This window comes from Physeter macrocephalus, chromosome 6 (assembly GCF_002837175.3).
Source record: "Physeter macrocephalus isolate SW-GA chromosome 6, ASM283717v5, whole genome shotgun sequence".
NCBI lineage: Eukaryota > Metazoa > Chordata > Mammalia > Artiodactyla > Physeteridae > Physeter > Physeter macrocephalus.
The window spans coordinates 39,020,267-39,041,567 of record NC_041219.1 but is presented as its reverse complement, the minus strand read 5'-3'; the positions used below and the strand labels follow the sequence as shown (position 1 = coordinate 39,041,567).

The following is a 21,301-nucleotide window of genomic DNA, read 5'->3' as shown; positions in this document are numbered from 1 at the left end:
AAACCAACCTGGAGGGAGATCAAGGAGAGGAAGAGATAAACTGGAGGAAGCAAATCTGGAGTTCTAATTAGTTTAGCCATGAAGGGAAGGAGAAAATATTGAAGGAGGAGATAAGATCCAGTTCGAGGTTTTTTCCTCCTCCCTTCTGCATAGAAGAAAGTTCCTATTTATTGCTGGGTACCTGGGATATAATAAGTGCTAAATAAACACTAGTTGATTCAACACAATGGCCAAGTTTTCTGCTGTATTTCTTTCTTTTGAAAATCAGTTTGTAGCTGCCTCAAATCTTTTTTGGAAAGCAATTATAAATCAAGTTGAATGAATATACAGTCGGGCCTCCATATCTGCAGGTTCCACATCCGTGAATTCAACCAACCATGGATCAAAAATATTTGGAAAAAAAATTGGAGAAAGTTCCAAAAAGCAAAACTTGAATTAACTGGCAACTAGCTACAAAGTATTTGCATTGTATTTACAACTATTTACATAGCATTTACATTGTATTATTAGTAATCTAGAGATGATTTAAACTATAAGGGAGGATGTGTGTAGGTTATATGCAAATACTATGCCATTTTATATAAGGGACTTAAGCATCCATGGATTTTGGTATCCATGGGGGAGGTACAGGGTCCTGGAACCAATCCCCTGCAGATACCAAGGGATGACTGTAATCTCCACAATATGTACATCTGTGCATTAAATGAATTTCTCCTAAATTACGCAGATATGCAACAGTAAAGCATATCAGAAAGTGAGGAAGCTAAGATATGAATAGAACTGAACCCATGCATCCTCCCAAAGAAAGCAGCATAGTACTGTAAAAGAGCAGTCAGAAAACCTAGATTCAAATCTCAGCCCCATCTCTCAATGACTGTGTGGACTTGAGGTAACATCATCCTAAATTTTATCGTTTGTGAAATGGGAATACCACCACTTTCCTCATAGGATTGTTGGGAAGATTAAATGGGAGTGAAGGTGCCTTATTTTTTGATCTTCTCCACATAGAGCAGAAATGGCATACTGGCAGCTCAACAATACAAAGTGTAAGGAAGTGCAGTGGTGGGCACACAGCAAACACAGAAAGGGAAATTATGAATGGAGGCAAATGAAAGGAAGAAAGATGTTATATCTAGGGTGTGACATGGTGTTGGGTGTGTTTTCACAGAAGTCAGTTATTTTTATAAAGTGGTCTTCTAAATGGAAGAATAAAGGTGTGGTATGTTACCTTCAAGAGTGAGCATATAAAACTCCTGGAAGGTAAAGTAATGGAGAGCTAACGGGTCTTGAAGAGACATTCAGAGAAGTGACTGAGATATACAAGATACCTTTTTACTGCAGAGTTGTAAAGTGGAAAGAATAATACCTAGGTTGGAATTCCAGCTCAGAAGTATGACCTTGGGCAAGTTACTTAACGGATCTAGAATCTCAGTTGCAAAATGCAGATAAAACCTCACAGGACTGCTGTCAAGATTGAAGGAGATAATGGATGGGAAAGCTGTTAATGTGATACAAACAACAGGTATTATTAGGAGTTAGTCTGCCCCCAGTTACAACATAGTATGTCCATGACCTTGGCGTGATTTCAGTTCCTAGTGCCTCGGTTTTCTCATCTATAAAATGGGGAGGATGATGCTATCTACTCTATAAACTCTCTAAGAATCAAGTTGGACCATATATATGAGACATCACGCCTTGAAAACTGTACAGTGCTGTACGAATATAAGGAACTGCCATCGTGGCCGATACGTTTTATGCATGTCAAGGCCCGTGTTATAGACAGAAACACGTTATTTTTAAGCTATGCAGGTGAGGAAGACTCGCGTGCATTTATGCATCCATGAGAGGGGCACAGACGCACGCTCACGGATTCCGGGGGTGTGACTTGCACGCTTGGGAAGAGGACCGTGGGACAAACTGCTGGGCCGGAATCAGAGGGGTGGGCGCCAGGGTGGGGGCGGGGGGGGTGGATACAGGATGCACGGATGGAAAAGTCTGGGGGCACAAACACGCATGCCCAAGCCGGAAACGTTTTCAGGGTAGAGCAATGCGCATCCCCGGAATGAGGGGGGTTGGGAGGGATGCGATGTGCAAGCCCGGGGGGCGGCCCGAGGGTGCTATACCTCACGCCCGGGGCCAGGGCTCTTTACCTTATCGCTGTAATCCCTCAGGACCCGCTCGATAGCCCCCGCCTCGCCGGCCCGGACGATGTAGAGGGCGCGCTCCTCATCCATGGCCGCAGGTGCGGGGGAGCCGCGGCCGCTCTGCGCGCCCAAGCCGCTGCCTCCAGGTAAACGCCTCGCGCCCCCGCTCGCTCGCTTCTTCCCAGCTTCCTTCCTTCCCTCCTTCCCTCCCTCCCTCTGCCTCCAACCCGCCAGCCTCCGCCCGGGCAGGCCCGACGTCACCGCCCCTCAACTTTCACCCCGCGACGTCACCGGCCCCCCAGCAACCGGCGCCTCGCGGCCACCCCAGACAAGGCCCAGGACTCGGTAGAGGCCTGGCGAACGGCCTGAGTGGGGAGTCAGGCCCGAGGCCCTGCTAGCTCTCCTGCCTCTCCCTTCCTCGGAGAAGAGTCCAGCCTTTTACGTGTGCTTTCACAGACAGAACTGTTCTCTCCTGATCCTCCTCTATGAATCATTCTCCTCAGCTGACGAGAGCGACCCGGCTCTTCCCCGCCCCTCTAAGAGCCAGCAGCTAAATGGACTACAATTCCCTGCGTGCAATGGGGTCACGCCACTCTTCCATCTAACTTACCGGAGTGCCGAATGGCATGTCGGGATTAGTAGTCATCCAGCGGGAAAGACTTCCCTCCAAAGGCATGCTGGGAACTGTGGTCCTAGCGAAGGCCGGAAACCGGAGTCCGGCGGCCGCCTGAGGCCAGCGGCCCAGAGACCGTTAGGGGGAGGGCCTAAGCGTCGGCTCTGCCTCCTTTTTGTTCCTTACGGAGCTGACCGTCCTGCTCGAGTCTTTGCTGGTTGGACTGGTTGACAGCCGCGGAGACTGGCACCCCTTGGTGGGAACTGTCATGCACCGGTTTAATTCCCTCTTTTTTCGTTTAGCGGTTTCGGTCTCTTTGAAATTCTTTCCTTCCTTCCTTGTTTGCGGTCATGCTATGTATTCAGCTACAATAATGTGGGAAACTGCAGGCAGTTCTCGGATAAAAAGGGGACTTGGCGGTTTTTTGCCTTAATAATAATAGCTGCCTTGTATCGCGTGCCGCCGGGACTGCAGACTCAGAGTTAGGTGATTTCTCACGACACTTGAGATTTTTGTGGAACCGTAGGAACCCGAATATGTTAAGTAATTTGTCCTAAGTCACATAGCCAGTAAATGGGGAATTCGAGATTTGTATCAGCGTCTTTCCCCAAAGGCAGCTGCTCTACAACCGCCGGTAAATGTGATAATACGGATATACTAGTAATGGTAGTGATGGTTATGATGATGGAGGCTCACATTTGCTCAGTGTTTGCTACATGCAGACATTGTTACATACTTTACCTGTGTTATCTCAGTCAATTTCTCACAAATTAAGTCAACAAATATTTGAGCATCTATTCTGTGCCAGGCACTGTTCAATACCGTTCAATACTGTTCAGTATGTTTACAGTGGACTCAAAATGAAGTCCCTGCTGTTGTGGAGCTTCCATTTTAGTGCTTAATCCTATGAGGGAGGTACTATTCTCATTTTAATATGAGGAAACTGAGTATTGGAGAGGTTAATAGATTAATTTACCGAGGTTGCAGAATTTGGAAACTGAATTTGAACTCGGAACCTATCTATGCTCTTTCTGCTCTCCCAAGCTATTTGCTAGAGAGTGGATGAATTCTCCAAGTCACTTTCAGTTTTCCATTCCAAGCAGCCTTTACCAGAATCATCTTTCATGCCAGCCCTGCTTGCCTCTCCCTCTTGAGCTGTGCTGAAGAGGAATTAGAGGGGGCAAAAATTTATTCATCTAATAATTATTGAGTTTTTTCTATGTGTCAGACATTGTGCTAGGCTCTGAGAACTTAGAAATAAAAACAAGTATGCAATCTGAGCTCATGGAGCTTTTGGTCTTTCTGTGGATTAGACTTTTCACACAGCAAACCTTTATTGAGCATATTTGTTGAGCCAGGTATTGGGGTAAGTGCTGTGTCCATAATAAAGTCAGAAAGATTTTAATCTATCTCTTTACAAAGCATGGAAAAGTCACGGTATAGTAAGCTGTATTCCTTAGGTAATAGTAATATCTTCCAGTTATTTTTTTAATCATTTACAAAACATTTTAATATACACCGTCTCAGTGGATCATTGAGGGGAAGGTATTGTTCCCATTTACATATAGGAAATCAGGCTCAGATTAGCTAAATTACACCAACTGGGACTCATACTGAGAGCTGTAACGTAAAATATTTGGGTGCTTACTCTCTGTCCAGTACTGTACTACGTGCTTTTTGGGTAACCATATATTTATTTTTGGAGCAAGGGGTCCTGCGCAGGATACTAACAAGCATAAAGTATCTGAGTAGAGATGTTTCTTTTAAAGAGGGTCTTATACACATGTGTTTGAAATGCCTGTTTACCAGAAATAGGCTATGTTTTTAGGCACCAACCCTGTACTTCTAAAAAGAGATTTAAAAAATGTGAAACCACATGAATTAATGGCTTGGGAAATTGCACTTTAGTAAATCTTAATTAAGCACCAATATTCTGATTTTATAAATCAAAAGGATCTTTGACTCTAATTCAAGTCATCCTTTGACCACTGACGAGACTCTGGTCCCAGAAAAATTAAATGACTTGTCCAAAATCAATAGTTAAAAGCAGACTCCGGGACTAGAGCCTAGACTAGCTAAATCCTGGGTCACTACATCACTTTACCTCCCTGAATATTTAGTTATGTGATACTTTCAGTGACTAGAGTCTCTGGTCCAGTGGTAACTCCAGTTCCTGTTGATTCTTGCGTGGCTTGGTGCCAAGGAATTAGGATTTAGAGCCTGGATAATCAAAGCAACAAATATTTATTCAAAAGTCACTGCTCTGAGATGTAGTAATATAATTCTGTACATATATATGAATAGTGCTTTACTGTTCTCAAAATATCTCCACGTAGATCATCTGATTTAATCCTTGTAATAGCTGAAAAATGCAAGGTCAGTAGGACAGGCACTATCTTCCTTTTTATAAAGAAAAGGGAAGTTCAGTGTGTTGATTAGCTTGCTCATAAGCAATAAATGTGCTAATAAGTGGTATAGTTAAGGGCTAGAAACACTCTGGGCTCTGATAGCATAAAATGTTATGAACTTATAGGTCAGGGCCAATGAAAAACCCTGCAAATAGTGACTAGTCATTTATTTTCGACTCTGATATATCCTGCGGTGGCATTTCGTCTGCCGTGACAATGGACTAGTTGGAATGTGCCAAATTGAGGGTCTTAAAGGAGCACCTGGTGCTAACAGCTTTTAGAATCCAAGTCTTTAACATGTAATACTTTTTATACATTTTCTTTAGAAGAAAGCAGAAATTTAAAAACTAAACAGCTTGGTCTATCTAGTCGCTACAGCTCCAGAATTGGAGTTCAGAGAATTTCGCTAATTCAAGATACAAACTGTCAGTCAACAACCACTGTGCCACTATGTGAGGCTACTCTCTCAATCTCTCTTAAGCCATGGTGTCCTCAGCTGTAAAATAAAGTGACTGATCCAGATAGAATCTTGGTTCTCTCTCAGTTCTAAAATTTTGTGATTCCAAGGACAACAACAAAACCACATTTGAAAACGCTTAATTTTTTTTTTTTTTTTTTTTGCGGTACGCGGGCCTCTCACTGTTGTGGCCTCTGCCGTTGCAGAGCACAGGCTCCGGACGCGCAGGCTCAACAGCCATGGCTCACGGGCCCAGCCGCTCCGCGGCCTGTGGGATCTTCCCAGACTGGGGCACAAACCCGTGTCCCCTGCATCGGCAGGCGGACTCTTAACCACTGCGCCACCAGGGAAGCCCTGAACACGCTCATTCTTTAGACAAATCTGTTAATGAGAGTGAGGTTGTACATATCAATGTGTGCAAATCAAAATATCAATATGATACATGCAAATCATTGCTTGGGCATACCTGCAAGGATTCTGATTCAGTTGATCTGTGGTGAGGCCTGGGTACTGGTAGTTTTAAAAGCTTCCCGGTTGATTCGAATGAACAGCCAGGGTTGAGAACCACTGGACTAATATTCTGGTAGAATATCCACCACTAAACTAATTTTTTGCTAGACTACCAAACTTAGGTGCACGTGACTCACTAATTAGTCTTTGAGAAATCAGAAAAATATAGCAAGGTAAAAGTTATCTTAATTTCATTTTCTATCAAGAATGAAGTCTCCCTTCTGTAGCAAAGTAAATTAACATGATTTGTACCTTTAACAAATATTTGGTGCTCATTGGAGCACAGCACTGTCTTAGGTACCATAAAAAAGAAAAACAGTACAATCAATGGATCCTGTTCTTTGGGGATATAAAAAACATCCAGGCAATCAGCAAATCGTTTCTACTGATAGGTAGGAACAAATTAAATGTAAATATTATGCAAATCAAAGTAAGATAAACATTGATGGAAGAAGAGTAATCAGAGAAGCCTTCTTGGAGGAGGAGAACTATATAGAGAATAGTACAGAGAGCTTAGAGGGCTAGCAGATAGGGGGAAATGCCAGGAGAGATGTTCAGGAGGCCAAAACTAATGAAACACTTGTTGAGAAATGATAACCAACTTGGTTGAATTTGAAAGCCAGCAAGGTAGATTCCTTAGAGGTCAATTGGTCAGTGGAATAAGGAAAAATTAAATCTGAGAGACATTTCATTATCACTTTTGACTCTATAACCAGCCAATCCAACTTGAGTTTACAACATGTTACATTCCTGAAAACTATCTCACAATACCATATGACACAAATAGAACTGGGAGACAGAAAAGGGTCTGTTGCTGACTGGTGTCAAACCCTTGTCCACATTATTTTAATTTCTCAGGATCTTATTTATAAAATTAGAGTTTAATTAGATGACTTCAGAGCTTTTTTTTTTTAAACTCTTAGAAATTTATGACTACTTGATCCAGGCTTTCAGCACCTTTATGAGGTTCCTCCATAGTATTCCCAGTATTCTAATTGCTAAAATTGAGCCCATGCTGTTAGTCCTTGGCAAATGTACCTATAGTTGTTCAATACTGATTGACTATCCACAGTGGGGCTCTCAAATTAAGCACACAAAATGGGCGCTGCCCTTTAGGAGTTTTTATTTATCCAAGAGCTGGAATGTGGGTCAGACCTATTTGCATCTCGCTGGCTTGGAATCCCATCCAAACACCTCTTGGGAAAACCCAGCGCTTTGGGTGGCAATGCTGTAATGTGGCGAAAGAAGTTGGACTGGGAATTGGAAAACCTGGTTTTTAGTCCAAACTCACTGTGTGAGTCTTAGAAGCCCATCATTTGTCAAATTCCTTAAAACCCTTCTGGCAACCAGTTTTTTGTATCTCAGAGGAAGACTTGAAAGCCAAAGGACTCTACTTGCCCTCTTTGAGCATTGATTTTCTCAACTGTGATGAACATATAATATCTACTTTGCAGGATGTCTTTAGGGTTAAAGGAGATGGCTATCAAGAGTGGCCAGCACAGCAGACCTGGCATGGAGTAGCCACTCAAATGTTAGCTGAACTGGAATACAAAATGCAACCTCCCTCACAATGATGTTGGAAGATGTGGGGACAAAGGTCATGTTATTCCTATCGATGCACAAATGCTTGAGTTTTGTTGTTGCTGATGTTGTTTTTAAGAACAGAAAAGTAATTCCAACACACTGCTTTGATCTTTAAACCTTGACGTTAATGTCTTTAACACTGACACGCTTTAACATAAGACAATTTGGGGATAGTGACTATCATATATGTGTGTATGTAAGTAAGGAGCCTAAAACACTACACACACACACACACACACACACACACCATATCAATGTCTTTGCAATTAAGCTTTTGAGATTCACATGTCAGAGGAAATATATTCTCACAGTCCTTCTTCCCGTCACTTCCTTTTTAGCTCTGTATGCAGTAAAGCATTAATTTACTTACCAACATTTGACTAAACTCTTAAGGTTCAACCCTAGGAGGAGGTGGCCGTGGACAAAGGATTATTGTCATTCATCATCAACACATTTTAGTCTTCCCCTCCAGTTGCCTATGAAGGATTAGCATTTCCCTGAAAGGAGGAGGACAGAATAAATTGCATCTCCCGCCAAAGAACTGCCAGCTCCTTTCAGCTGGGGGCACATACCGGGAGCTTTTCCCATATTAGTCAGCTTTATCTCAACTTTTGGGCAGTGCCTGCATCTGACTTTCATGGGTTTCAGGGTCAGTCAAAACAGAATTGTAGGGTTGTTGAGGTCAGAGGCCACTGCTGTCAAAGGGTAGTGACCTGAACAGCAAGAGGGAGCCAGCGCCCCCCTCCACCCCCTCCAATGACTTCATTCTAGTGAATACTTGGCTCATTGCACCTCCCCTGCAGAGCTTTTTTTTGACCTAGTAATAAAAATCCTCCTGTGACCTGGTATTTTTTTTTACATTATTATTTTCTTTTGTTCTTGTTTCTCTGTAGAATGACCAAGTCTTGGTCCTTGCTAACGTATTGGTTTGTATGTACCCTGGGAAGTGATGGAGGGAAAGCTGGTCTGCTGTTAACTTACAGTGAGTGGATGCCACCTCAGGTGCAGCTTACAATCTGCCTTCATTTAACACACAAAACTTTCCCAGAACTTGTGAAACTCTCTTCAACCCCAGCAGATTCTCTTACCACGGTCAAGGTTGATTTAAAAACTGCAAAGCCACTTAGGAGAGAGGAATGGGGGTGGGGTGGGGTGGAAACAAAAGTAGGAAGGAGGAAGAAGGCAGGGCGCTATAGCAGAAAGAGCACAGGCTCTGGGAGTGGGGCAACATAGTTTCCACATCCCAGCTCTGCCATTTACTGTGTATGACTCTGGCAGGGCACTAAACTGCTCAGAGCCTCTGTCTCTCCACCTGTAAAGAGAAATGATTATACCGCTGACACATCTCAAGGAGGTTTTGAGAAGTGGAGATGATACCTCTGATGGGCCTGGCACGCAGCAGACCCCCAGAAATGGGAACCTCTATGGAGTGAGGCAGAGCTGTTTCAGGAATGGACCATATGTCACTCAGTGTGAGATGAGGAAAGCGTGTCTCATTTAAAGCTTGTCCTTCTGTCTTGACTACATTTCAGTTCTTAAGAAGACATTTTGCAGTTTGTTTCTGAGAGTTGTAGCCCAGGCCAAGACATTTCAGATTCCATCTCTGGTGGGGGCATCGTTTGGCAGTTCTTTGAGAATTCACTCTTGTGAACTTCTCTCAGTGGCTTTCCCTTCTATCAGGAGACTATTTTAAATATCAAGGATCAGCACTGCAGCTGCTTCTGAGGCTGATGCTCTCACCCCTGCTGTCTCGGTCAGACCTCGTTATTTTTCGTAATAGTTCTTAAAACAACTGGTTTTAGCTCTGGAGGCATTTATGATGACAAACGGAGGAATAAAACTGGGGAGCCCTATTTCTCCCGCCCACCCTCTTTCTTCACCCACACTCTTTTCCTAGCAACAGCTCTTTTCTCAACTCTTGGGCCTACGTCTTCCGTCCCACCTACACCAGTAGCAGCAAAATATGGGGGTGAGAAGGCTGGAGTGGGGGGTGGTCGAGGTGCAGGAGGAGGAATGGGGGAAGAGCTTCAGGGAGGAGGCTGATGAAGCACAAAAGGTTCTGACCTCCTTGGAAGAAGAGGAAACCACAAGGGCTGGCTTAGCTTGGGAGGCTGCCAAGGAACTGAAGCAGAGAAGGGCCAGGTTAGGAGGGCAGGCGGCAGAGTGGTAGGGAGGTGGGCTGGGCTGAAGGACAAACAAAACAGTACAGTCAGGGAAAGGTTTGTCAGCTGGGGGGGAACTGTGAACAGTGTGGATGACTGGCATCTGCCACTCTGTAAAAAAGAAACTTGGGGTGCCTATTCAGGGAAGAGCAGTCCCTGGATCTTAGGACTTCAAGGTGGAAGGGGTTGTGTTTCTCAACCCTGGCTGCATATTAGAATCATCTGGGGAGCTTAAAAGACTACTGATTCCCCATCACATTCCAGGTCAAGTATTGACTGTGGGTGGGTCCTACCTATCAGTATTTTTATAAAGTTGACAGAATAACTCTGACGGGCAGCCAGGGTTGAGAACCGCTGAAGTCCAGTCCTACTTAGAGCAGGAATGTCCCTTCTATAACATCTCTGGTGGAACCAAGATTTAATCTCAGTTCTGCCTCGCTTTGAAGCCAGTAAGTACATCCACCTTTTTTCTTTTAAGCTTCCTATGATGATGGTGTGCATACTTCAGACTCTTGACTAAGTCTGAACTCTGAGCTTCAAGAGACATACAGCTGTATGTATGTGAAGAGACATACATACCTCCCCACACTGCTTCCCCTGTAATAAAGGGAGACTAGCCCCTTCCCAGGATTTTTTTTAAAATCTTTCGATTCTGCCTTTAAGGGGCATGAGAGGCTGGGACAAATAGCCTGTTTGTTTTTGCTCTTTTCTTCTCCACATTCACTTCAGACATTTTGATTGATGTCACTTTAAAGCAAATATTCAGGACAAGTCTGGAGGGAGGGGGAAATCGCAGGAGACTGCCATCCCCAGTGGAGTCGTGTAAGAGAGGGTGGGGTTGGATACGAGGAAGAGGTGTTGCTTGGTGATGGTGGTGCAGGTATATGGAACTCAGCTCCTGGGCATGAACCGCAGCCCGTTTCTTTAGCACCAGCTGGTGGAGCCGTCGCCTTCTCTCTCATTGCTGCCTTCCTGAATCACTGCCCAGCTGCCAGTCTGTTCTTTGTTTTCCCTAAGCTGTCCACCCTCCTCACCCAGATCTGCCCACCCTGGTCCATCAGCACACAGACTATAATTCAGGATGTCACAGTCATAGAGCAGGTCCGCTCGAGGTCCAGTGGGGAGGTGAACCCTCCAAGGTCACATGGTGGCAAAGCCACGGCTCCCTTTCAGTTCTCTTTCCATGATTTCGGCCCCTCTCCTCAGTGAGGTTGGGCTCACTCGATGGCAGACATTTTTGATTGGTCTGTAACTGGGTTGCTGTCTCCGAGGGGCCACAGATCCCCTTTCTTTCCAGACCTGGGCCATACTAGAGGCCTGACAAGGACACAGCAGGATGGGTGCCTAGGACGCCACAGGCCTGTAACGTGGGCGAGCCATCCTGGCTGCTGTTCATGACTTCAGCCAGCTTCAAGCTGGCCAAGTCCTTTTCAGAGAGAGTCCTGAAGAGGGCAGGGTCCCTTTATTGCCAAGACTCCTCTGTGCACCCTCTGACAAGCGGCTGGCCCCGCTCCCAGCTGCCGGCCTTGCCCATTCCCTTCCTGGTGGCTGGCGAGGGGCCACCAGAGGGAGAGAGAAGATGCAGCTGAGTCATGAGCTCACAGCAGCTGTTGTCTTCTCCTAATCAGATCCCTCTGTGTTCTGAAGTGGAAGCTTTAGAACAATTGGGAACATAAGCAGTACGCTAAACTCCCAAGATATGGGGACCTTGTGCTCTGGAGAGAGCGCCCAGTGGCCACTTGCCTCATCTGAAGCTGCCTCCTTCCTCCTACGGCGCTGATGACTCCCGGTTCTCCGCTGCGCTGTGACGAGGAGGCCCTTATTCTCTCCTCTGCAGAGTTCCTTGAGCAACCCCTCTATTTTCTGGGATTCAGGCCCTTGTTGATTGTGACTATTTTTGCCTAAATATCTGTGCATTTAAAGAGCTTGTGGTTGTTACTTGTACATGGGTGTTGTTTATTCTGTGCTGCTGCTACCTGGCTAGAGAATTTGGCAATTGCTTAGTTTTTTGTGCTTAGTAGGTTGAAAGTCAGACTTACTACACCCATTCGTTTGTGGGGCATGAGCTTTGGATTGCAGGAGGGCAATAGGTCTGGTTATTTTCAGGCTTATTTTCAGTGACTAAATATGAAATTTTATTCATCCTCTCCCTTATTTGCCTCATATAAAGCCAACTAATGGACCTTGGCTGAAAGAGCAAACTAATTTACCATCAGAGAGTGAAATCCAACATCTGCTTTCTTTTGGTAGAGCAACATAGCTAATTTTTTTAAAGGGGATGCTATGTAAAATGTATAATTTTAATCCTAAAATTAAAATTTCAGGTATAAGTATGTTATGTAATAGCAAGTAAGAGCTTGGCTTTAAAAATAAATCTTTCAAAATGCAAATTGAGTTGTCAAATTCTCATGCCGTTTAGTTAAAATAGTCACTACTGCCATTTCTGGAAATCTGTGGCTCTGAATTTCTCATAGATCCTAGACTCTTAACATTTGGGCAAAACATTTAATCATTTTCCCTCTGTGTCCTCACTTCCCAACCCTAGAATCAAAATGCAGTTTTGGAGAAGAATTTGTTGGTACTTACTAAGTATTTAGTACTGTTACTGTTCTGTTCCAGAAGTTTATTGGCATTTAAAGCACTGTGCTTGAAATATCTTTACAACCAGTGATCATTAAAGCATAATGAACTAAGTACCAGGAGACCTCTTAATGATGCTGGTACTGAAGAATAATATTCCCTGCAAGAGCTGAAAGGCTCCTGCCCTTTGCTGACGCTAGCCATCATGAAAACTTCAGGTAAATCCTTGTATGTAGAACTGGTTCCCTACATCAGGCTGTGGGTACTAAATCGTCGTTTAAGGACTGCATGCGTGGCCTATCCACACTTTAATGATGACAAGATCACAGGGAGCTGGATAAGCACAACCACAGAAGACCACTTAGTTTTGTTTTGCCTATAGTTTTGTTTTGCCTACTTATACCCTAAGTATTCAGAATGTCATTTATATTACACACACACACACAGGTCATTATCAAATACAAAATGGAAATGAAGAAAGCAGGTCATTCCAATACTTTTTATTTGAGTGTGAAACCATTCATATCTTGCACAACTGTACAGATAAAACTATTTCCATTTTAGCTGTAGACATGATTATCACACTGAGTGGTGTGATCAAATATTTTATTTACAGGACAATTGCTAAAACATCCGATGTCATGTTTCCATTTATTTCTTACCCATAGGGTAATAGGTCCACCATAATTTCTTGGTGTTTTTTATAATACAGAAATAAAACCTATGTTAATCTCTAACAAACCTCACAAATTGCTACAAATCTGACAGAAAAATGCCTACGAAAAGATTTTCCAAAAGTACAATACATTTTTATTTCCACACATACACAGTATAGTATAGGTTCAAAGGCACAGCTTTGATTCTTTTTTTTTCTATCAAAGTGTCGGAAATTATCATAGTCTTATGAAGGAACCATGAAAGTCATTTTCACACTTGGTGCTTGGTAAGTTAAAAGTTTGGTCCATTCAGTTTCACAGAGTTAATACAGCAGAGCTGAGTATGATACTCAATGCCATAAATCCACATTCTCACAGAACTTTAAAAACCCCTCTCCTGCCTTTTGCTGACACTAGCCATTGTGCAAACTTAGGACAAATACTTGCATGTAGAAGAACCGGTCCCCTACAAACCTCACTCAACTTAAGGCATACAGAACAGAACAGGCCTCTTCCTTCCCTCTAAACAGTGCTTACATTCCAAGACAATACAGGTACTGTGACAGACATGAGTGTAACAGGGAATCTAGAGTTTCCAGATACCTCCGCTTAGCCCTGGTGCTCCAGGAAGCAGTGATGACACCACCAGGAAGAAGGGATGCTTAGGGCATTATCTGAGGGGGCTGTCTGTTGTACAGTAAGATGACAGCCAGATGGAAAGGTGAATGCTCTTGGTTAAATTATGTGCCCATCCAAAAGCACAAACCAGATTCCGTCTCTAGTATCCACCCTTCAAGACTAAAGAGCTTTTGTCAACAGGAAAACAGGTAATTTACTGGGAATGGTTGCCAACATAAAGTGAAGGCATGGAACAGAGGGAAAAGGCACAGGTCGGCCTGCCCGAGATAGTGCTCTATACAGACAGTCAAGTCTGGCTTGGCTACAGGAACCCAACCTCACTGACTTTTAGTGAGTCCCATTTCTGAACTAAAGTTTATTCATCCCACACTGAATCCCAGCCTCATGTTCATTAGGAAAATGGATGCCTAGGAATAGTCCAGGAGTTATGATGTATTGAGATAAAATTCTTCTGGGGGGGTGGGTGTTGAGTTTATTATTATTATTAATAATAATTATTAATATTAAATATGGATTCCTATGAAAGCAGTCACTTAGCCCATCCTGTGGAGGCCTCTCCGTTGATGTAAGCAAAGCCAGGAAAGTGTTGCATGTGCTCATACTCAGAATTCCTGCGCGTGGTCAGGGGTGTGTACATGTCACTAGAGTTTCCATACCTCGTGGAATGCACAGACGGGCTTGTGTAGCACGTGTTGGCTGTCGGCACCTCTGGCCATCGGGGGGTGACTGGGGTAGGATGCAGTCTGGGAGTACTGCTCATCAAACAAGGTTCCATCCGGGAAGTGGGGCTATTAAACGGGTACTTGTTGAGGGGAAAGAAATTCCACAAAGTTAAAATTAGCTTGAAGTTGCACATACACAATATCAGTCACGTTCACAGTTTAAGTTAAATTTCTTAAGACGCTGTTAATGAAAGTTGATGGGAATTAATCAGTGAAATTCTGAAAGATTGACTCTTGGTCTAGGAAGTACATAACAGGAGAAATGCAAAGGATTTCATAGCCAGAGCTAGGCTGATAGTCACTCAACCAAAAATGCTGACTTCGTGCTCTTAATCTGCAATATTTTGGGAAGTCAAACCCAAAAGAAGGCATAACCCCACTGGGAATACAGGAGGGGGGGAGGGGAGGGGGAGGGGGAGGGGAGGGGGAGAGGGAGAGGGAGAGGGAGAGAGAGAGAGAGAGAGAGAGAGAGAGAGAGAGAGAGGGAGAGAGAGAGAGAGAGAGAGAACAGGAGGAACAGCATGTCCAAATAGATACGGATATATGGATGGATGGTTTTGAGCTTTATCATTTAGGAGATGTGATAGGTCCCACTCCATCAACACAAGAGAACAATACTGCCAAAAAAAACACAATGACATCATTAAAAATAGCATTTTACAGTTGAATTCAATTATGAACTGCAACCTAAAAGCAGGCTTTTGAAGAGGAAGCAAGTCAACAGCTTCAAAGGTTATTATTAGTGCCTATCATTCAGAGAACATCTCTCTTTTTGGTTCACATTCACTGAAGTCCTAGAAGATATACAAGCAGGAAATGGTAAATTATTGGGCTTGGTGTGAATGTGGAAGAAGGAGTCAAGATAAGCCAACTGGGAGAGGAGGTGCTTTTGTGCGGGCCAGGAAAACAGGTGTTAATAGCTACAAGAAGAGGGGAAGCCGTTCTGGAAAGAATCTCCGAATAAGAGGAGTGCCGGTGAAGTGCTGCTTCTTTTACATTCTTTTCAGTTACCGAGACAGCTATGCAAATAAGCTGCTTTTAGTACAATCAGAGGGGAGGAAGGGGAGGAGCTCTGGGCTCCCTTTGCGAGCTCCTGGTCTGCAGGCCAGGCAACACAAAGATTTCCTTGCTGTGCTAAGGGCCCCCCCCAACAAGAGCAGGAGCCAGTCAATAAGGGCGGCAAGGGCAACGAGTAGGGAGAGAGCCTGTATGTGCAAATGTTGGAATTCTGCTCCCCATCTGTCTTCCCTGACAGTTGGAGAGTGGAGCCCCGAGGGGTTCGGTGGGAAGCTGCCCCCTGTGAGGGAGACAGACAGGCGGAAGCCTGGACAGCCAGGAGAAGGGGTTATGACAACAGTGGTGCCCCCTGTAGTCGAGCGGGCCAGAGGGGAACTGTTCTGCCTCTTTGAGTGGGAGCCCGAGGGGCAGCAGGGGAAGGCTGTTAGGCCCAAAGCATGCGAAGAGAACCAGCTATTCACAGGTCAAGGAGGAGGGCGCCAAGTTCTAGTAGTGAGGGTTTTGTCCTACCTAGGACAGACAACACGCCTGCCTTCCACAGTCAGGAGAACAGGTAGGAAAGAGGGAGAAGGGCGTAAGTGGTATCTGGGAGCTGGGGGGAGAAGGCACCAAGGGGTGTTGCCAAGGAGACCAGGGACAGCATACGGAGCCTTTCATAATCCCCAAATCAGCTGTGTGTACAGCAGCCACGGTGGACCCTCAGGCCCGGGCGGTGGGATTCTAGCCTAGGACCCATTCTAAACCCCAAAGAGACCGTACTGAGATTGGGCCCTGCCCAAGATAACAAGATCCCGGGTGTTAAACAGGTAATATTAAGAAGTTTTATTACAAAATGGTCTCTAATTTCTTCCAAAAGGTGGCTTCCCCCTCCTGATAGTCTCTCAAGTAAGCTCCCCGGATGCATGTCCCTTCCCTGGCACAGAGGCTCCTCTCTGGTCCTTTGGCCTGCCCAGCTGGTTCCCACCTCAGAGAATTTTGTCCCACCTGTTCCTCTGCCTAGAACACTTCTTCCCCAAACCTACCCCCAAGCTCCTTCCATGCTTGCCTTTTCATCATTCTTCAGACCTCAGCTCAGATGTCACCTCTTCAGAGAGACGTTTCTGGACATCCTCCCTCTCCAAGGTAAGTGCCTCACCCCCCATCTCTCCGGTCAGGATCTTAGCATCCTGCTTGTCAGCTGTCTCCTTCCACTGGCTTATATTCCTAAGCTCCTGGTGGGCCTTTGTCATGTTCTCTACCATATGCCCAACATCTGAAATGATGCCTGGCACCTAGCAGGTGCTACATAACTTATCTGGTGAATGAACACTAGGACGTTACTGCAAGAAAGAACGATAGGGATCATATAATCCAACCCCATGTTGTACAGATGTTGTACAGAAAACTAGGATCCATAAAGTGAGGCGCCACATGGCAAGCTAGTGGGAGAGCTGGCAGAAAAGCCCGGTCCTGGGCTGGTACTTTCCTCCACATCAATCTGACTGGTCCAAACGAGGCATGACCCACCACAACTGAACTGCAGAGAATTCAGAGAGGAAGACACTCCTTTCCTGGAACACAACCCATTAAACTTGAATCTCTCTGTCACTCTTCCTTTAAGCTCCCCCCTCCCCTACAGACCACAGGGTCTTACAACCCTGACCAGGCCTCAGCATGATGCTTCTGACAGAGTCCTACTTGCCTGGCTTGTGTAGGTACCATGTCACCGTGTGGACTTGGAGGCTCCTCCCCACAGAACCCAAGAGAGCGTGTCTTTTGTGCCGAACCAAGGACCCTAGATGCAGCTGTGCCCAGGGGTTGTGTCACAGGCTCAAAAGAGTAATTGCCTGGAAATGAGGCTGGCTCAAAATATCTCCAATGTGACAATAAAATTCTGTTACCACAGAATCCGGCCTGGAAAATTCTGTCCCGTTAGGTCAGCTAATTGCAAATGAGTCAGTGACTCGTCTTCCCCGTGGTGAAGAGACCATTGAGAGCTGAGAGGCTGGAGTGCCGCTGCCCGGCCTGGCCATTAAAGCCACCAGTGAGGCCTCTCTTTAGTCTGGCGGGAGCACCCGCCTCACCTTTCACACTTCACATCCGGGTTCACGCGGGCTCCTCGGGCCCGCTGGGCACAAACCCTGGGGTCCCAAGAGCTCTGCTTAGGATAAAGGCACTTTTTGTTGAGGGCCCCTAACCAGAAGTTAGCCTTTTCTAGGTCAAATCCCACACTGTTGCTACTGATGTGAAAATGGAGATGAGTCACCAGTCCCCGCCCCGTGAGAGGTGTGCGAGGGGTGTCTGTGGGCACGTGTATGTGCACGTGTGTGTGCACAAGTGGGCAAAGGTTCCCTCAAGGGGCCGTGATGTGAATCCATCTCAGCTGAGACTGACCCCGGGCCTCTCTGGAACCATTTTAGGAAGTGCTATTTTGAGAAGTGACTCCTCACACCAAGGGCTGACTTTCCTGCACTTGGAGAGGGAAGAATGAGCCCTTTATCCCTGACCCTCGCCAAACGGACTGCTACTTGAGCACGGGTGAAAGGTGGCCCCCGTCGGGAGCACAAACTTTTCCTATGAAAGGCGGCTCTCACTGACCAAAGTTCTGCCAACAGGCACCCCCCACCCAGGACACAGCTCCCCCAAGACTGTGCCAGACGGTCCACATCTGCTGAGCTCTTCGGGTCAGGATTGAGTTAATACATGTGAAACACTTCAAGCTTCCACACAGTAAGTTTTCAAAACGTGGTAACTATTATGGATATTCTTCTTCTTCACGTCATAGCATCGTGGTCCACTAATGAAAGGAAGAGCCTTAGTGACTGACCACCTGGTCCTACCTCTCACTTTACAGATGAGGGAACTGAGGGCAAGAGAGGGGAAATGATCCACGTGAGGTCACACAGCAACTTACTACCAGAGTAAGGATCCATTCGTCCCTTCATTCGTTGACGAGTATTTCCTGAGGACCCGCCAAGGGCCAGGTCTGTTCTGGGTCCTGGGAATAAAATGGTCAGAAAAAAAGGACCTGGTCCCTGCCTTCACAGAGCTAGTAGAGTTGAGGAAGACAGAAATTAATTCTATAATTACGAAAGTATAATAAGAGTGGTGTTACAAAGGATAATGATGAAAATATACACACAGAGTGTTAACTATGAGCTAGGCCCTGTTCTAACCTCTATTAACTCACTCAAACCTCACAACAACCCTATGAAATAGGTACTAGAATTATCTCAATTTTTCAGATGAGGAGACTGAGGCACAGAGCTAGCTAATCAGAGGCAGAGCTGAGATTTGAACTCAGGAAGCCTGGCTGTACAGTCAGAGATTTTATACCACTATGGTGGTCTGCTTTTATTCTCTTCGGCCCAGGATGCTATCCCAAAGTGGAGCACGCTAAGCAAACTTTGTAGCAGTCACTGGGCCACTGAGATCGAGGACCCACTGGCCCTGGGCTGGTCCGCTGGAGTTGCTATGAGAGCTGCGTGACCGGCTGGCAAGGCTGGGCCTTGGCCATACAGACGAGAAATGCGGAACAACTTTCTGGTCCACTCTAAGTGTCTTTCTAGCCAGTTTGCTTCTGGTTGATCAAATGGCGTTTGAGCTCAAGGGCCCACTTCACATTCATGGCTGCTGACAGGGGAGAGGTTCCATGAATGTGTGTTGAATGAGGCTCAGAAGTACTTTGTGGCCATGTGTTTGGTTTGTTTTGTCTTTCTGGCTGGGCATGAGAATGGGGAACCTGGGAAAGGGCAGCTGATACCATCCCTTGTTCACTTCTTTTGGTGTGGACAAGGGCAGCATAGCGGCAAGAAGGGTGTTTTTCTGAAATAATTCAAACCGTACCCTGTGCAACCTGATTCATCTGGACTCACTAATTGAGAAATTACGAGAATTCAAGCAGGACTGGAGGTTTACCTTTGTAGTACCCACAAAGAAAGCATGTCTTGTATAAATGAGTAGTATAAACAAGGGCACACAATGCCCTATTTCAGAAAAACAAATGACTTCACGTTATTTTGTGTATATAAATGCTGGGATGTCTGCGATTACTGAACTTCACAGAGGTGTTGTATCCGTTCTTTAAGGCAAACCTGGTAAGCATTTACTTGCAGAAGTTAGTTTCTTGTGCTAATGACCAACTGCATTCTTTAACCATATTCTATGGTTGTGATTCTTCTTCCATTCAGACTAATCTTTTCCCCACTGAGTCTGATGTAATGAAGTGTGATATTCAGTATTCAGGAGAGGAACGGCTTGACCTCTGCTCTGGAAAGCTAAAACTAATTAGCCCTGCAGTGGATGTTCCCCTATGTGCCCAACCTTAAACCAAAGTACCAGGAAAGGAAAGAAACACAGTATCTTGGGTGTGTGATTCTTCTCTTTGGGAACTTGAAACTTACTAAGAACAGCTGCAGTAACCTCTCCAATTTACCTCCCACCCTCCAAAACACACACCGTGTAGTGTTCAGTGCCACAGGCCTGGGGTTGAGATTTGGAGAATTTGCCTTTGAGTCGGCTTTGTCACTTACTGGATGCTTGACCTGGGGCAAATTACCTTCTGAGGTTTTCCTCGTCTTTAAAACCTGGGGAAAATGCCTTCTTCCTGAGGTTGCTCTGAGAATTAAGGGAGCCTCTATATTTGAAAGTGCCTAAAACAGTGCTTGACGCATAAATGTTAATGAAAAACAAAACGAAGGATTCTTTGTCTTTAGACACTACCCTCCCCAGGAGAAGTGCTGATCTCACCCTTCTAACCCTAACCCATCGACCTGGGCAGAGATGTTATATAACTAACGGCTTCCCCACCCCACTTTACAAATGGAGAGGAAGGCATTAAGCACCAAGTGGAGAGCATGAGCTGGTGGTGGGTGTCAGAGGTTGTGAAAGGACCTTGCCTGAGAGCCACAGGACACAGTGTTGAAGAGGCTGCAGGACCCTTGAGAGCCACAGGACACAGTGGTGAAGAGGCTGCAGGACCCTTTCACCTCCCACACCTAGTCTGGGTTCAGCGGGCTCCTCCACGGGCGTTCGTTTAGTCCTCAGCCCTTCGATTAGGACCAGCGATTAAACGATAGTGCTCCAGCTGGGGACCCTTGTGGTTTCCAGGGTGGATGCTTCAACCTGTCTTTGATCACCAGGGACCGCGCGGGCCTTTAGGAGCCGTTGGCTTCTTTTTGTAGCAAAAGGCTTTAAAAATAACACCCCAGAAAAACCAGCTCCAGAAATTTCATGAGGAGGAATGAGGGAGTGAAGAAAGAGGGAAGATAATGCCAGGAGCTGCGGCTGGGATTTTAGCTTGATCTTGCCAGGGTCTCCTTACTGGAGCCGGAGCTCTCCCAAAGCAGGCACGCTTCCGTCTCATTCTCCCCGTATTCTCAGAGGCTAAGCAGTGCTTTGCCGCATAGTGGGCACTCGACAGTCGTGGGGGAGCGACTGAATGAATGAATGAGTGGGCTGCTTAGACTGTGTGTGACCCAGTCTATGGCAGCAGCTCTAAGTCACTTACGGGATCACCGTGGGGAGCACAGACTCTGCTCCCAAGAGAAGCGGTACCTAGGGAACAGGCCTCTCTGTGTGACGCAGTTGGAGACCTATAATGAATGCCCCAGGTGATGATTTAGAGGAATCTACTTCTTGGCTTGTCTGGGGATTATACCAGGGCTCCCCCCTGGTACTGCGGATGGGAATCAAAACAGACGCCTGTTCGCCCCGAGTGCCCGTGTACCGTGGGTGCCCTCTGCTCGGTGCCCTCCCTCGGAGGCAGGTCTGTGCTGACAGCTGATGTAACTGCAGCCTGCATCCCAGCTCCCGTCCTGCCACCTCTGTT

General features: G+C 45.7%; 2 protein-coding genes across 10 annotated transcripts in view; both read right to left on the bottom strand.

Moving 5' to 3' along the window:
* The window catches only part of RIC8B (RIC8 guanine nucleotide exchange factor B), a 121,101-nt gene extending 118,867 nt beyond the window's left edge, over positions 1-2,234 (bottom strand). For all 8 annotated transcript variants that reach the window (XR_003680142.2, XR_008617576.1, XM_024127250.3 and 5 more), the window contains exon 1: positions 2,151-2,234. Coding sequence is in view for 6 of the 8 variants with exons in the window: in XM_024127250.3 (XP_023983018.1) it covers positions 2,151-2,234 (84 nt within the window). In the remaining 2 variants the exon portion in view is untranslated. The remainder of the gene's footprint in view (positions 1-2,150) is intronic.
* A 10,560-nt stretch (positions 2,235-12,794) lies between these two features.
* RFX4 (regulatory factor X4) overlaps positions 12,795-21,301 on the bottom strand; it is a 170,335-nt gene continuing 161,828 nt past the window's right edge. Inside the window, exon 14 of one of the 2 annotated variants that reach the window (XM_024127376.1) lies at positions 12,795-14,555. In XM_024127376.1, the coding sequence (XP_023983144.1) occupies positions 14,283-14,555 (273 nt within the window). In that variant the 3' untranslated portion in view covers positions 12,795-14,282. The remainder of the gene's footprint in view (positions 14,556-21,301) is intronic. The other variant, XM_024127375.2, reaches the window with a different exon arrangement.